The sequence below is a fragment of the Narcine bancroftii genome, chromosome 7 (assembly GCF_036971445.1).
Source record: "Narcine bancroftii isolate sNarBan1 chromosome 7, sNarBan1.hap1, whole genome shotgun sequence".
Lineage (NCBI taxonomy): Eukaryota > Metazoa > Chordata > Chondrichthyes > Torpediniformes > Narcinidae > Narcine > Narcine bancroftii.
Window position 1 is genome coordinate 212,319,809 of NC_091475.1, and position 15,643 is coordinate 212,335,451.

Sequence of the window (15,643 nt, forward strand, 5' to 3'; positions counted from 1 at the left end):
ACTGTTTGTTTAACGGTCTCATAATTTGCCACTTGCTCTACAGTCAAGCTCGTGTGTGGCAGTTGTGCTTTTCCCTTTATTACACTTTGGACCTCAGTGGTCACTTTTCTTTTGGCCAGCTTGAGCTCTGAGCAACCTTTTCAAAAAGCTCAAAATATGTATCTATATCTCTCTCATCGAAAGGTGTAACTAGATTAACCTCTACTAGCCATAAACTTCTCTCCAGCAGTTCGAGCTTCAGTTCTCTTACCTCTCTGCATCTCATGTCTTAACTTCTCGAATTCAAACCGTCTCTTTCCTTCAGTTTCCTCCAACTCATATTTACGTTTTTCTCTCTCTCTTCCTCAAACCTCAGTTTTTCTCTCTCTCTTCCTCCAACTTCAATTTTTACAATTCCAATTCCATTTCAAAAGATTTATCCTCAGGAAAATTTTCAGTCCTTCTCTTCACATCATAGTTCACTCTGTATTTCTATTTTCCTCATACAACTCTTGACTTCAACCAGCATTAATTCTCTAGCAGTGACCATCAGTTTCCGTTTTCTTTTTCTCTGCAGCTCCACTGGTGATGGTTGTACCAAAAATGCACTAATATCCATTGCTGCTGTTTAACCCCACACAAACTTTGATTGAGCTTGGAAAAACAATTTACTAATAAATCACAAAAACTCCAAAAGTTTAAGATTCCAAAACTCCAAATGTTTTAGTTCCCAAACTCCAAATTTTTCAAATGGCAAAGGATGAGCCCCCCACTTGTTACGAGCCCAGCAACTCCAAAAACAAGCCGCAATAGAAATTCAACAAGACCATGGTCACTTAAACAAAAATGTTTTTAATTTTCTTCATACATAATAATATCAATATTTAACTTGTTACTATTAACTTAACCTAATTTAACCCCTGTAATGCACATCAAAAGAACCAAAGACTTGTTGATCCAAACCAAGGCTTTTATTAACTAAAAGACTGGAGCACAAGTAGGTCGACCAGTCCAGAATGACCTGGTCTGGCAAGGAGCAATCCTTTAAGACCTGCCAGTAGGTGTGGCTACACTCTCAGCTAATCACAGTCATCCTACACGATCCTCTGTACATAGACACATTGGTGATAGAATCTGTACTATCACAACCCCCTTCTAATTCTAAGCGCACATGTATGTAATGTGTATGTGTTCAGGAAAGTTCTTTGTTTCACTGTCCACTCATTCACTTTTCACTTCTCCAAGTATCAGGCAATTTTCCATACCGTGCACAGAATTTAACATTTATAATCTTCACCGGGCTCTGGTTTCAGAGAGATTCATTTTTCATTGGACACACACAAACTGATCTCCTTCAATCAGCCACTTCAGTGTCTTGCTGAAGAAACGTGGGTTTTCCCAGAAGATAACCTCTTCTTCCAGGTTTTTCTTTTTTCCCTAATTCAGGAGAAACACATTAACCAGCCAAAATGTCTTGTAATTGACTACAAGGATTTAGAATAGGCTGAACTCACAACTCAAAACCCATCTTAAAATGCGGTCTTGCAGCAGGTCTGCAAAAATTGAAGCCTTCAACACCAACTGCTGTAGTAAAAGTGACTCTCCCTCTCTCTCTCTCTCCCCACTACACACACACACACACACACACACAAAGGTATTTTTTTCCTCTCTGCAAAACCATATGAGCCCTCTTAGAACAGTAACCTTCAACCAACAATTTAAACTTCTGGCACGAGTCTTAATAGCAACAGATTTTCAGTTCTTCAGCTTGGGCTCTGTGCAAACACGCTGTCCATTTAACGTGTATTTGTGAAAACCTCCAAAGCACTTCCATTGCCTCTGTCAAAGACTGCAGACTTGAAGGTTCCATCTGCACAGGTTTTTGCATTCCAAATGAGATGTTTGTAAAGTATGACCTAAACTTCCACAATCTAACCTTACCCCTTTAGATATATTTTATTCCATAATTGTATTAACTTATTCTGTAACAATATCTTGTGGTTTACATTGGGTGTTTGTGGTTTGATAGTCTCCCGATCAGAGAAAACAAATACAGAATGGGTGACACTTGTCACCATGAACTCTCTATCCCCCTTTAACTCTGGTCTCTTATATTACCCCAGCAGTGCCCAAAGCAAGCTCAGGGAACAGCATTTTGTCTTCCATTGAGTGGCTGTCCATGGATTCCAATATTGAATACAAGAATTGCTTTTTTATTGAAAATTTTATTTATTGATCATAATAAATCATATAATACAAATACAAGTAAAGCCCTAACCCACCCACCTCTCCTAATCCCCCCTCTAAACTATCCCAAAAGAAAGAAAAGGATGAGTAAAAGAGGAGATCAACTTACAAAACAAGCTTCAATTATTGCCATAGTTTAGTGCAACCCCATGAATTGTGTAAAAAGCTATTACAAATCCATTCTCATATATCTTATATACGGGCTCCAAACTTTAACAAAGAATGAATAACTATTGCATAAATTATAAATTATAAGTTATCTTCTCCAATACAAGACCTCATTTCTACTTATTTGAATACTCAAATCAGCCTCATTTTTCCAAGTAATTGCCAAACATTTTCTAGCCACAGCTAAAGCTAATATCAAGAAAGCAATTTGAGACTTATCTAATTTTAATTCCAAACTCAATTTCTTAATATAACCCAGTAAAAATATAGGATCAAGTGAAATTTTAAAGTTAAATAGAGCTTCTAAAAGTTCCTTAATTCTATTCCAAAAAGATCTCAGATTACCAAGTAGAAATCAAGGATTTCTGATAATGAATCTTCCTTGTCTGTGTCAGATCTAGCCAGGTCTGCCTCAAACTTAATCTCATTCTCCACAGATCCTGTTCTGCTGTGTGTTGCCAATGTTCTTTTATTTCAGAATTCCAGTTTCTAGTATTTCTAACACATTTTTTCTATTTTCTCTTAAGTGGAGGTGATTGTTACTGGGAAAATATTGGTCCCTGTTCTATCACACACATTCCTGCTTGTCTTTTTTCCCTCCACCTCTGCAACTTAAAACTAATTTGTTTTCTCCCTTTTCCACTTCCATTGATGGGTCATTTTCCCAAAACATTGTTTCATCCTCCACAGGTGCTGCTTGTCCTGTAGGTTTCCGGCATTTTATGGTTTTGTACTTGTTCAGTGACACCTGTACTGATACCTGGACATGTCAGTGAATTTTAAGGACATCATTTCTGAATCACTATTTACCACCTCACCATTTCAAAGCATTTTGTTAGCCACTGAAGAATGATGATGTAACATTATATTTTAATGCTCTTTCCAGAGAGTTAATGTGCTTTTGGGAATCTGACTCATGTTTTCCAAGGCATTTTTACTTAAAACTGAGGATGGGGTTGGACTTTGCACTTGGTTTTTGTGTGGGGTTTTGCAGTTGTGTTGATTAGGCTTCTGGTGAGGGGATCCAATCTTTGGTTCTCCTGCGACATGTTCCCAGTTACAGTTTACCCAACATTTGATGTACTTGCTTCAGTTTTTAAAAAATTTAATTTAACTTTTGTGTTTTTTGAGAATCCCTCTTGAATTTACTTATTGAGGAACTTGCTTATTGAGGAATGTTTATTGCAGCAACATTTTGAGAACATAGCAGAGGAACGGGCCCTTCAGTCCATAATGTCTGCATGGAACAGATGCCAAATTAAACAAGCTCATTGGGTAGATTTCAAACTTTCCCATGCAGCGATGTGGAGTTTTATTGCACACAAACTCACTCTTTCTGGAAATGTTGACATCAGACTGGGATACAATAACTACAACAGTAGCTGCTATACTCTATATCCTGGGCTGCAACAAGATTCAAGGCTATTATGGTCTCCTAATTGTGTGGAACTGGGTGGGGGGGTGGGGGAAGTGGTTCAGGGAGCCTCAGAAACTTTGGGGAAGAGCAATTACAGTTTTCGTTCTCGAGATCCCACAATAGCTTTTAACTAGTAAGTTTCTAATCTTTTTAATGGGCTCTTCTGTAACAATGGAAACTTCCAGCGTGTCATAGATCTGTCTCTGTGGTTAATGCCTTTTCTGTTTATTTCCAGACCACCTCATCAGTACAATGGCAGTGCACAGGACGAAGGCTGAGGCTTTGGTGAAATGGGTAAGCATTCAACTCCTTATCAGGTGTGGCACAGTGTCAGATAAACATAGTTTTTATAGTCCAACTGCACAAAAACTGGTCATTTGACCCATGTTGTCCTTGCTGGCCACTATGGAAGTTCTAATTCCATATACGAGAACTCAATCCATACCCTTCAAGTACTCATCTGGATATAAATGCCCTACCATACACTCGAGCCAGATGGCAGCGCTGCTGGAGTCGCTGTAGCGGCAACACAACCACTGGTGGGGACCCACGGAGAGTGAGGATCAGAGATACAGTGCTCCTGCAGGGTCCTACCATCCAGTCAACTGCCAACAAGTCTGCATAGGCTTTGAATGGCTTATTAAAAAAGTCGATGTTAGTTTTATTTAAATTCCCGCGACTTCAGGGTCTGTGCCATCGATAGCGGCGCCTATGATCAGCAGTAGCCACAAGGGGTTGCAGGCTCCAGGGAGGCGGAGGACTGGTGCAGGGCACCTGAAAATGGGGAAATCACCCCCATTTGAGAAGAAGCAGCAGAGGAGACGACCCACGGGATGGTAACCACGGCGGTAGACCACTGAGGAGGTTCTGCAGCTGAAAGACCCACATATGCGACAGTCTTCTGGCAACTGGAGGCGAAGAACCCACAGAGGCTGTGGGCTGCTGGAGACTGGCTCAAAACTTGCTGAAGTGGTACCAGGTATTGGAACTGGAATGCGAGGGGGTTCTGAAGGTGCAAAAGGGTTCCAGATTGTATCGGAGGTTCAGATCTGGAGCTCCAGTTGCCAGTGGTTTGGACTGGACTCTGTGCGGCTACAGGAGTGCTGGAGGCGAATCTACGGACCCTCTGTCTCTTGGGGGACTCTCTTTTGCTTCTCTTTCTCTGACTGTAAGAGGCACTTCAGGCAATTTCAGCCGATGGCGAATGTCCGCCTTACAGAAAGCAAAAGCAATTTAGTGCAATATGACACTGTTTTATTGCATGACAATAAATAGAATCTTGAATGGTGTTCCAGATTCCAATCTTCCTCTGGGTGAAAAGTTTGTTCCTCAGTTTCACTCTAAGTTTCTTAGCCCCCACCCTTGACCTATTTCCTCTAATTTTGGGGAGGAAAAAAATCCTACCAGGGTATGATCAAATTTATATAGTCCTAAGGTAGACAGTTCTAGGATTTGAGGGCATAGGTTTAAGGTGAGAATGGAGAAATCCAGCAAGGATCTGAGGGGTAGCTTTTTCACTCAGAGGGTGGTCCATATCTGGAACAAGCTGTCAGAAGAAGCTATAGAAATGGGCACAATTACAACATTCAAAAGAGATTTCGGCAGGTGTAAGGACAGGAAAGACTTGCGAGGATGTGGACCAAATGCAGGAAGATGGGACCAATACGGGATGCTAACTTGGTGGGCATGGAAGAGTTGAGCCAAAGGCCTGTTTCATGCTGTTTGACTCCTTACTCTTATCATAATTTCTATACCCACATGAAATTACTTTTGAGCTTCTGCTCCCAGGAAAACCAACCCAACCTATCGTGTAGGGGTGATCTCATAGAGGAATACAGATTCATGAGAGGAAGAGATCAGGTGAATGCAGTCTTTTGGCCAGTGCAGGGAAATTGGTAACCAGAGAACAAAGATTTAAAGGGATGGACAGAGATTTAACAGGAACCTGAAGGGTAAATTTTTATAGAAGGTAGTGGGTGATGGTTGAGACAGGTATTATTAGGATCAGTCTAGAGCAGTGGTTTTCAAACTTTTATTTTTATTATTGTACAGGCCTAACCTTTTAACCATATAACCACTTACAGCACAGAACAAGCCAGTTCGGCCCTACTAGTCCATGCCGTAGCAAATCCCCACCCTCCTAGTCCCACTGACCAGCGCCCAGTCCATACCCCTCTAGTCCCCTCCTATCCATGTAACGGTCCAATCTTTCCTTAAATGTAACCAATGATCCCGCCTCGACCACGTCTGCCGGAAGCTCATTCCACATCCCCACCACCCTCTGCGTAAAGAAATTTCCCCTCATGTTCCCCTTATAATTTTCCCCCTTCAATCTTAAACCATGTCCTCTAGTTTGAATCTCCCCCTTTCTTAATTGAAAAAGCCTATCCACATTTACTCTGTCTGTCCCTTTTAAAATCTTAAACACCTCTATCAAGTCCCCTCTCAATCTTCTACGCTCCAGAGAAAAAAGCCCCAGTCTGCACAACCTTTCCCTGTAACTCAGACCCTGAAATCCTGTCAATCTTCGCAACTGGACACCTGCCATTGTTCAGAATCATTTTGATTTCGGTCCATTTAAGCAAATGGCTCACTCCTAAGTTCTTGCCCCCTCCCAACACCACACCACCTTCCGCAATTACCCCCTCTGGCTGTCTGCTGCCCCCAGTGCTAGACTATTTTGCGCCCTTGGCAAGGCTGAGCGTGGGGGTGGGGTTTGACATGCCTTGTATAGGAGGCTCTCAACCAGCACATCAGACGACAGGGTAGCCCAGGAGTTCAGCCTAAAAGGTGGCCTGCGTTGGGTGCTCAGAGCCGGCGGCGCGGAAGGCCAGACATGAAGTGCAGGAGGAGCAGGCCATCAGGGCAGTGGAGACGAGTGCCAGTGGCTTTCAGGCGCATCACCAATTTGTTGGGCTGGCCCTTAGGCACACTTTGCCAGTGCAGCACTGTTGGTTGCCTCCCTACTTCCCTCCCCCCCCCCCCCCCCAAACTCCAGATACGGCAGCAGGGGTGCATTGCTGCCGAGCCCTGAGTTTATGGAACGCCACACCGGATCGTGGTGATGGCTCAATGTAGGAGCAATGGCTGTCTTCATCCCCATAATTCCCCCCAAGCAGCTGGAACTGCACTGGCAGAGCAGTTCCAGCTGCGTGGGGGATTATGGATAAAGAAGGTAGCCATTGCTCCTGCATTGAGCCAGCCTCTCCCTGCTTCTCTCGCACCAGGTGCTGGGGGCTGAGTCATCTTTCCACCGAAGTTAAGAGAGGGCGCCCTTGGGGACGGGAATTGGGGGAGTCTCCCTTCGAAAATGGAAAATTTATTATGGGAAATTAATGTTACTATCGAAAGAAGTGCCAGATTTTGGAGGTTGCCAGTTTTCGGAATTCCGGATGAAAGGTTAGGCACCTGTATCACCTTAAGTAAACCCTAAGCCATAGATACTCTGTAATTAGCAAGGGATTACTTAAGGTGGTATGTGAGTGGGGAAAAAAAGATTGAGACCACTGCTCTAGACCCAATTGTTACTGAAATATTTTGCTTGAGAAAAATTGTCATTGGCCCATTTCCTTTGGAGTTATGAAACCCTGCACATAACGAGTTAATTAGGTACAATTAAAACAATGGTTTTCAAACTTTTTCTTTCCACTTACATACCACCTTAAGTAATCTCTTACTAATCACAGAGCACCTATGGCATAGGGAATACTTAAAGTGGTATGCACGTGGAAAGAAAAAATTTGAAAACCACTGGTCCAGATGGATATGGGCCAAACTTAGGTGGGGCTAGGGTGGATGGGACATTTTGGCTGGCGTGGGCAAGTTGGGCGGAAGGGTCTGTTTCTATGCTGTATAACTCCATGGGGAATTGATCCTCTCATAAATGAAATATTCCATCCAGAATATCATCTGGTTAATCTCTGAACCCTCTCCAGTTTAATGATATCCTTCTTGTGGTGCGGCAACCAGGAAAGTGCACAGCTGTCAGTGCTGTGATGGGGAGAACTGGTTGGTGTTCTGTATAGTATAAGCATGTTCGTGTTTACTGTCATGTGCCAAGATGAGGTGATAGAATTTTGTTGGGACAGCAGACCAGATATATGTCATCTCATATATCGTACAAGTAAGTGCAGAGTTATAGAGAGAGATTTGTTGGTATGGAGCAAAGGGGACAGAATTTTAACTATTTTGAGGTTCATTCAGGAGTCTGATAATGATGGGAATAAAATTGTTGTTGAATCTGGTGGTGTGTGATCGGACACTCATGAATTCTTCTTGAATTGGGGGGGTTGGTGAAGAGAGTGGCTTGGGTGGGATGAGTCTTTTTAATAGATTGGCTGCATTTTCAAGGCAGTGTGAGTTCAGATAGAGGGAAAGGGAGTCGGGGTGAAGTCTGCTTTGCGTGGACAGTATTGAGAAATGTGAATATGTACATTCTGAGGTCTACATCCCTTGACTATTTATTTGGGATGTGGGCATCATGGGCCCAGGCTGCTTTTATCCATCCCTTATTGTTCTTGTACTGAAGTCATTTTGAAGGTCAATCACATAATTGGGTCTGACGTCATTTAATTAAGAGGTTAATGAAGAGCATTGGTAAACTAGGTTGGGTTTTTAGCCACAAGTGCTAATACTAGTATTGTACTAAAAATGCTTTTGTATTTAATGGGTGTTCCCCACCATAAATCTAGATCCTCTTTTTATGATTACAATATTTATCTTTTCAAACGTTATTTGGAGTTTAACCATGGAGATTTATAAACTGCAATCTGCCGACTTTTGGCACCACATTGAAAGCACCTGGTATCTTTTGGGGTGTTGTGTTTCTAATCCAATCTAACTCATTTTGTAATCTTTATATAATGAGAATTTTCTGTATTTGTGGCACTCAGACAGTAAGGGCAGGGACTATGTGTGGCACACATAGTACCTTTGGTTATAAATTGAAGAGGACGCAGCTCTGCTGGTGTTGCCAAAACACAAGATTTTAACTTTTTAAAAACTTTTTTCTATTTCTGATACAGATTAACAGTCTTAAATTGTCAGAAGAGATAGAAAATCTGGCAGCGCTCCAGGATTGTGTTGCTTTCGTTAATATAGCGTGCAAGATGTGAGTAACTTGACTTCATCGACAAGCATTTAAGTAAAGATGTATTTTGTCATGTGGAACAAAACCCAAATGCTGGAGGAACTCGGCAGGTCATGAAAGCAATGGGCAGGTGCTGTTTCAAGCATCAGCCTTTCATCAGGAATGCTAAGACTACTCTCAGAACAGTGATTGCTCCCTTCCTATTTCTGACTCAGTAGATACTCCCTCGACAGCCTCCTCCCTTTTGAAAGCCAAGATACTATCATTGACTAGTAATGCAACTCCTCCCTCCCGCCTCTGTTACCTCCCCTCCTTTTCCTTTTAAAACACTTAAACCCCGGTACCTGCAATAGCCGATCTTGTCCTTCCTCCAGCCAAACCTCTAACGGCCACAACATTGTAGTTCCACATACAGATCCATGCTCTAAGTTCATCCCCTTTATTCCTAATACTCCTAGCATTGAAATAGACTCTTCAAAGCCTCTAATTAGCTGCATTTAATTTTTGTCTCCACCTGTTCTTCCTCACAAACTCAGAACACATAGTATCATGCTTTTGACCTTCTGCTCTATTCTCTGTCCTCACATTCTTGTTCCCATCCCCCGAACAAACTGGTTTAAACCCTCCCCAACTGCTCTAGCAAACCTGGCCAGCAGAATATTGGTCTCTTTCAAGTTCAGGTGCAGCCTGTCCTTTATGTACAGGTCGGACCTTCCCCAGAAGAGATCCTAGTGATCCTCAAATCTGAACTCCTGCTCCCTGCATCAACTCTTCAGCCACATCTTCATATGTCACAACCCTCTTCCTACCTTCTCTGGCGGGTGGGACAGGCAGCAATCCTGAGATTACCACACTTGAGGTCCTGCTTTTTAACTTCTTACCTAACTCCCTATACTCCCTCTTCAGGACCTCATCACTACTCCCATCTATGTCATTGGCCTCCACATGGACCACGGCATCTGGCTGCTCACCCTCCCCCTCCAGAATGCTGTGAACTCGATCAGAGACATCCCATGCCCCTGCGAGGCAAAATACCATCTGGGAGCCTCAGTCTTGTTCATAGAACCTCCTACCTGAGTGCCTAACCAACGAGTCCCCATCACCATCGCTCTCCCCTTCTCCTGCCCCTTCCTTTCTGAGCCGAGGGGCCGGCCTCTGTGCCAGATGTGACCACCATTTGTCCATGGTTGATCGTCTCCCCCAACAGTATCCTTATTGTTGAGGTCAATGGGCATAGGAGTACTCTTCACTTTCTTCTTATTCCCCTTCCCTCTCCTAACAGTCACCCAGTTACCTACCCCTGAAATTTCTCTCTGTCACTGCATCTGCCTTCCGAATGATCTGGAGTTCATCCAGCTCCAGCTCTAATTCCTTAACTCAGTTTCTCAGGAGCTGCAGCTGAATGCAACTCTTGTAGGTGTAGTCATTAAGGACAATTGTGCTGTCCCAGATTTCCCACAACCTGCAATTGAAGCATTCCAAACTCTTCCCAATTTAAATTCAAAGATCTTACCTGGCCTTACCTCATTGTAATCAAGCTTGTCCTCAGCCTCAGTTCGCTGAAGTCTTGTGAACCAAAGTCCCAGTCCTACCCTGAGCCACTCCTCTTGAGCTACCCCTATATTTTTTATTTGTCACTGCCTCTTTATTACTCTTCACACCAATCACCGTTCTGTTAGACCCTTAACTTGCTTTCTGCTCCCTTTTTAAATGTTCCCGACACACATGGCTCTCCCGAGTCCCTCTCTCCTCCTCTTTCAGTGACAGTCCCAAAGTTACAATGGCCAGAGTCCTTGCTCCACTCGCTTTTTAAATGTATTAACCTCCAGCTGGTTCCCAACTCTCACAGCTCTCCCGAGTCCCTCGCTCCTCCTCTTTCAGTGACAGTCCAGAAGTTATAAGTCTCCACTCCATTACCTTTTTAAATGCATTCACGTCCAGCTGGTTCCCAACACAGAATCTCAAGGACTATAGTGTGGGCTGAAAGATCTGTTTCAAATAGTGTGCTCCTGTCACTTCCGGAGGGATTAAATTTAAACGCAGGGATGTTCTTCTGCAACTATACAGAGTACTGGTGAAGATCCGCGCAGTGTACTGGTGAAGATGCGCGCGGAGTACTGGAATACTGGTGAAGATGCACGCGGAGTACTGGTGAAAATGCGCGGCGTACTGGTGAAGATGCGCGCAGAGTACTGGAGTACTGGTGAAAATGCGCGCGGAGTGCTGGTGAAGATGCACGTTGTGTACAGTGAAGATGCGCGCGGCATACTGGTGAAGATGCGCCTGGAGTACTGGTGGAGATGCGCGGGGAGTACTGGTGAAGATGCGCGCGGAGTACTGGAATACTGGTGAAGATGCACGCGGAGTACTGGTGAAGATGTGCACGGCGTACTGGTGAAGATGCGCGCAGAGTACTGGAGTACTGGTGAAAATGCGCACGGAGTACTGGTGAAGATGCGCGTGGTGTACAGTGAAGATGCGCACGGCATACTGGTGAAGATGCGCCTGGAGTACTGGTGGAGATGCGTGGGGAGTACTGGTGAAGATGCGCGCGGAGTACTGGTGAAGATGCGCGCGGAGTACTGGTGAAGATGCGCGCGGCGTAGTGGTGAAGATGCGCGCGGTGTACTGGTGAAGATGCAAGCGGAGTGCTGGAGTACTGGTGAAGATGCACATGGAGTACTGGAGAAGATACGCGCGGCATACTGATGAAGATGCGCACGGAGTACTGGTGAAGATGCGCGCGGCGTATGGTGAAGATGCGCGCAGCGTACTGGTGAAGTTGCGCGCGGCGTACTGGTGAAGATGCGCGCGGCGTACTGGTAACGCGAGGCGTACTGGTGAAGATGCGCTGGAGTACTGGTGACGCGAGGCGTACTGGTGAAGATGGGCATGGAGTATTGGTGAAGATGTGCGCGGCGAACTGGTGAAGATGCGCACGGCGTACTGGTGAAGATGCACGCAGAGTACTGGAGTACTGGTGAAGATGCACGCGGAGTACTGGTGAAGATGCCCGCGGAGTACTGGTGAAGATGCGCGCGGCGTACTGGTGAAGATGCGCGTGGTGTACAGTGAAGATGCGCGCGGCATACTGGTGAAGATGTGCCTGGAGTACTGGTGGAGATGTGCGCGGCGTACTGGTGAAGATGCGCGCGGCGTACTGGAGTACTGGTGAAGATGCCCGCGGAGTACTGGTGAAGATGCGCGCGGCGTACTGGTGAAGATACGCGCGGCGTACTGGTGGCGCGTAGCGTACTGGTGGCGCGCGACGTACTGGTGGCGCGCGGCGTACTGGTGACGATGCGCGCGGCGTACTGGTGACGATGCGCGCGGCGTACTGGTGACGATGCACGCGGCGTACTGGTGACGATGCGCGCGGCGTACTGGAGTACTGGTGACGATGCGTGCGGAGTACTGGTGAAGATGCGCGCGGAATACTGGTGAAGATGCGTGCGGCGTACTGGTGAAGATGCACGCAGAGTACTGGAGTACTGGTGAAGATGCCCGCGGAGTACTGGTGAAGATGCGCGCGGCGTACTGGTGAAGATGCGCGCGGCATACTGGTGAAGATGTGCCTGGAGTACTGGTGGAGATGCGCGCGGCGTACTGGAGTACTGGTGAAGATGCCCGCGGAGTACTGGTGAAGATGCGCGCGGCGTACTGGTGAAGATACGCGCGGCGTACTGGTGGCGCGTGGCGTACTGGTGGCGCGCGGCGTACTGGTGACGATGCGCGCGGCGTACTGGTGACGATGCGCGCGGCGTACTGGTGACGATGCGCGCGGCGTACTGGTGACGATGCGCGCGGAGTACTGGTGACGATGCGCGCGGAGTACTGGTGAAGATGCGCGCGGAATACTGGTGAAGATGCGTGCGGCGTACTATGTGCAGTTCTGGTCTCTACTGGAGAAAGATTATACTGGCTTTGGATGGCAGTACAGGGAAGGATCATCAGGTTGATCACTTCCTGCCTTTGCGACGAAACCTCCCCCTTACTCTTTTGTTCAGACGCCTGCCAACATTTTTCCATACCTTGATGAAGGGCTCAAGCCCGAAACGTTGGTTATGTATTTTTACCTTTGCTGTATAAAGGATATACCTCACAAAGATAAGCACATACAGAGCCGTTGTCATACCCACACTCCTGTTCGGCTCCGAATCATGGGTCCTCTACCGGCATCACCTACGGCTCCTAGAACGCTTCCACCAGCGTTGTCTCCGCTCCATCCTCAACATTCATTGGAGCGCTTTCATCCCTAACGTCGAAGTACTCGAGATGGCAGAGGTCGACAGCATCGAGTCCACGCTGCTGAAGATCCAGCTGTGCTGGGTGGGTCACGTCTCCAGAACGGAGGACCATCGCCTTCCCAAGATCGTGTTATATGGCGAGCTCTCCACTGGCCACCGTGACAGAGATGCACCAAAGAAAAGGTACAAGGACTGCCTAAAGAAATCTCTTGGTGCCTGCCACATTGACCACCGCCAGTGGGCTGATATTGCCTCAAACCGTGCATCTTAACATAACGTAACAATTACAGCACGGAAACAGGCCATTAGGCCCTTCTAGTCCGCACCAAACCAAACACCCCTTTCTAGTCCCACCTCCCTGCACAATGCCCATAACCCTCCATCTTCTTCTCATCCATATACCTGTCCAACCTTTTCTTAAATAATACAATTGACTCCGCCGCCACTATTTCTCCCGGAAGCTCATTCCACACGGCTACCACTCTCTGAGTAAAGAAGTTCCCCCTCATGTTACCTCTAAACCTCTGCCCCTTAATTCTTAACTCATGTCCTCTTGTTTTAATCTTTCCTCCTCTTAATGGAAATAGTCTATCCACATCCACTCTGTCTATCCCTTTCATAATCTTAAATACTTCTATCAAATCCCCTCTCAACCTTCTACGCTCCAAAGAATAAAGACCTAATCTGTCCAATCTCTCCCTATACTCTAGATGCTTAAACCCAGGTAACATTCTGGTAAACCTTCTCTGCATTCTCTCCACTCTGTTTATATCCTTCCTATAATTAGGCGACCAGAACTGCACACAGAACTCCAAATTAGGCCGCACCAACGTCTTATACAATCTCAACATCACCTCCCAACTCCTATATTCCATGCAATGATTGATAAAGGCCAGCATACTAAAAGCCTTCTTCACCACCCTATTCACGTGAGTTTCTACCTTCAGGGAACGATGTACCGTTACTCCTAAATCTTTCTGCTCTTCTGTATTCATCAATGCTCTCCCATTTACCACGTATGTCCTATTCTGATTCTTCTTACCAAAATGAAGCACCTCACACTTATCAGCATTAAATTCCATCTGCCATTTTTCAGCCCACTTTTCTAAGCAGCCCAAATCCCTCTGCAATCCTTGAAAACCTTCTTCATTATCCACTATTCCACCTATCTTAGTATCGTCTGCATATTTACTAATCCAATTCACCACCCCATCATCTAGATCATTAATGTATATAACGAACAACAATGGGCCCAATACAGATCCTTGAGGCACACCACTGGTCACCGGCCTCCAACCTGACAGACAATTATCCACTACCACTCTCTGGCCTCTCCCTTTCAGCCAATGTTCAATCCATTTGACTATCTTAAAATTTATACCTAAAGACTGCACCTTCCTAACTAACCTTCCATGTGGTACCTTATCGAAGGCCTTACTGAAGTCCATATAGACAACATCCACTGCGCTACCCTCATCCACATTCCTAGTCACCTCTTCGAAAAATTCAATCAGATTGGTCAAACATGACCTTCCTCCCACAAATCCATGTTGAGTGCTCCTGATCAGACCCTGTCTATCCAGATTTATATAAGTACTATCTCTAAGAATTTTCTCCATTAATTTACCTACCACAGACGTCAAACTTACAGGCCGATAGTTGCCAGGCTTCCTCCTTGAACCCTTTTTAAATAACGGAACCACATGCGCAATGCGCCAATCCTCTGGCACTATCCCCATATCTAATGACATTTGGAAAATTACCGCCAGAGCCTCTGCTATTTCCTCCTTCACTTCTCTCAATGTCCTGGGGAAGATCCCGTCTGGTCCCGGAGACTTATCCACCTTTATATTCTTCAAAAGCCTTAAAACTACACCTTTTGTAATCTCTATATTCCCCATATTTACCCAATTTGCTTTTTTTATCTCACATCTCCCAATATCCTTCTCCTTAGTGAATACCGAAGAAAAGAAACTGTTCAATATCTCCCCCATTTTTCTAGGCTCCACACACAGTTTTCCGCTCTGATTCTCTAAGGGACCAATTTTGTCTCTAGCTTTCCTCTTACCATTAACATATTTGTAGAACTCTTTTGGATTAGTTTTCACCCTGCTTGCCATAGTTTCCTCGTATTCTTTTAGCTTTCCTAATTCCTCTCTTAAGATTCCTCTTACATTCAATGTATCTTTCAAACATCTCCTTAACTCCATGCTTCTTATATCTAATGTACGCCTCCCTTTTTCTTCGAACCAAGTTTCCAATATTCCTTGAAAACCACGGCTCTCTCAAACCTTTTGCCCCTCCTTTTAACCTAACAGGAACATAAAGCTTTTGCACTCTCAAAATCTGATCTTTAAAAGACTTCCATCTCTCTACTACATCCTGCCCATAAAACAAATTGTCCCAATGCACACCCTGCAAGTCCTTTCGCATCTCCTCAAATCTAGCTTTTCCCCAATCAAAAACCTCAACCCTTGGCCCTGACTTTTCTCTTTC

The 15,643-nt window shown here is 45.2% G+C and overlaps 1 protein-coding gene across 6 annotated transcripts in view; it reads left to right on the plus strand.

Annotated features, from left to right (window-relative positions):
* The window catches only part of LOC138739676 (nuclear mitotic apparatus protein 1-like), a 173,207-nt gene that overhangs the window by 54,788 nt on the left and 102,776 nt on the right, over positions 1-15,643 (plus strand). For all 6 annotated transcript variants that reach the window (XM_069892221.1, XM_069892217.1, XM_069892218.1 and 3 more), the window contains exons 2-3: positions 4,047-4,105; positions 8,836-8,921. In XM_069892221.1, coding sequence (XP_069748322.1) covers positions 4,064-4,105; positions 8,836-8,921 — 128 coding nt within the window. In that variant the 5' untranslated portion in view covers positions 4,047-4,063. The remainder of the gene's footprint in view (positions 1-4,046; positions 4,106-8,835; positions 8,922-15,643) is intronic.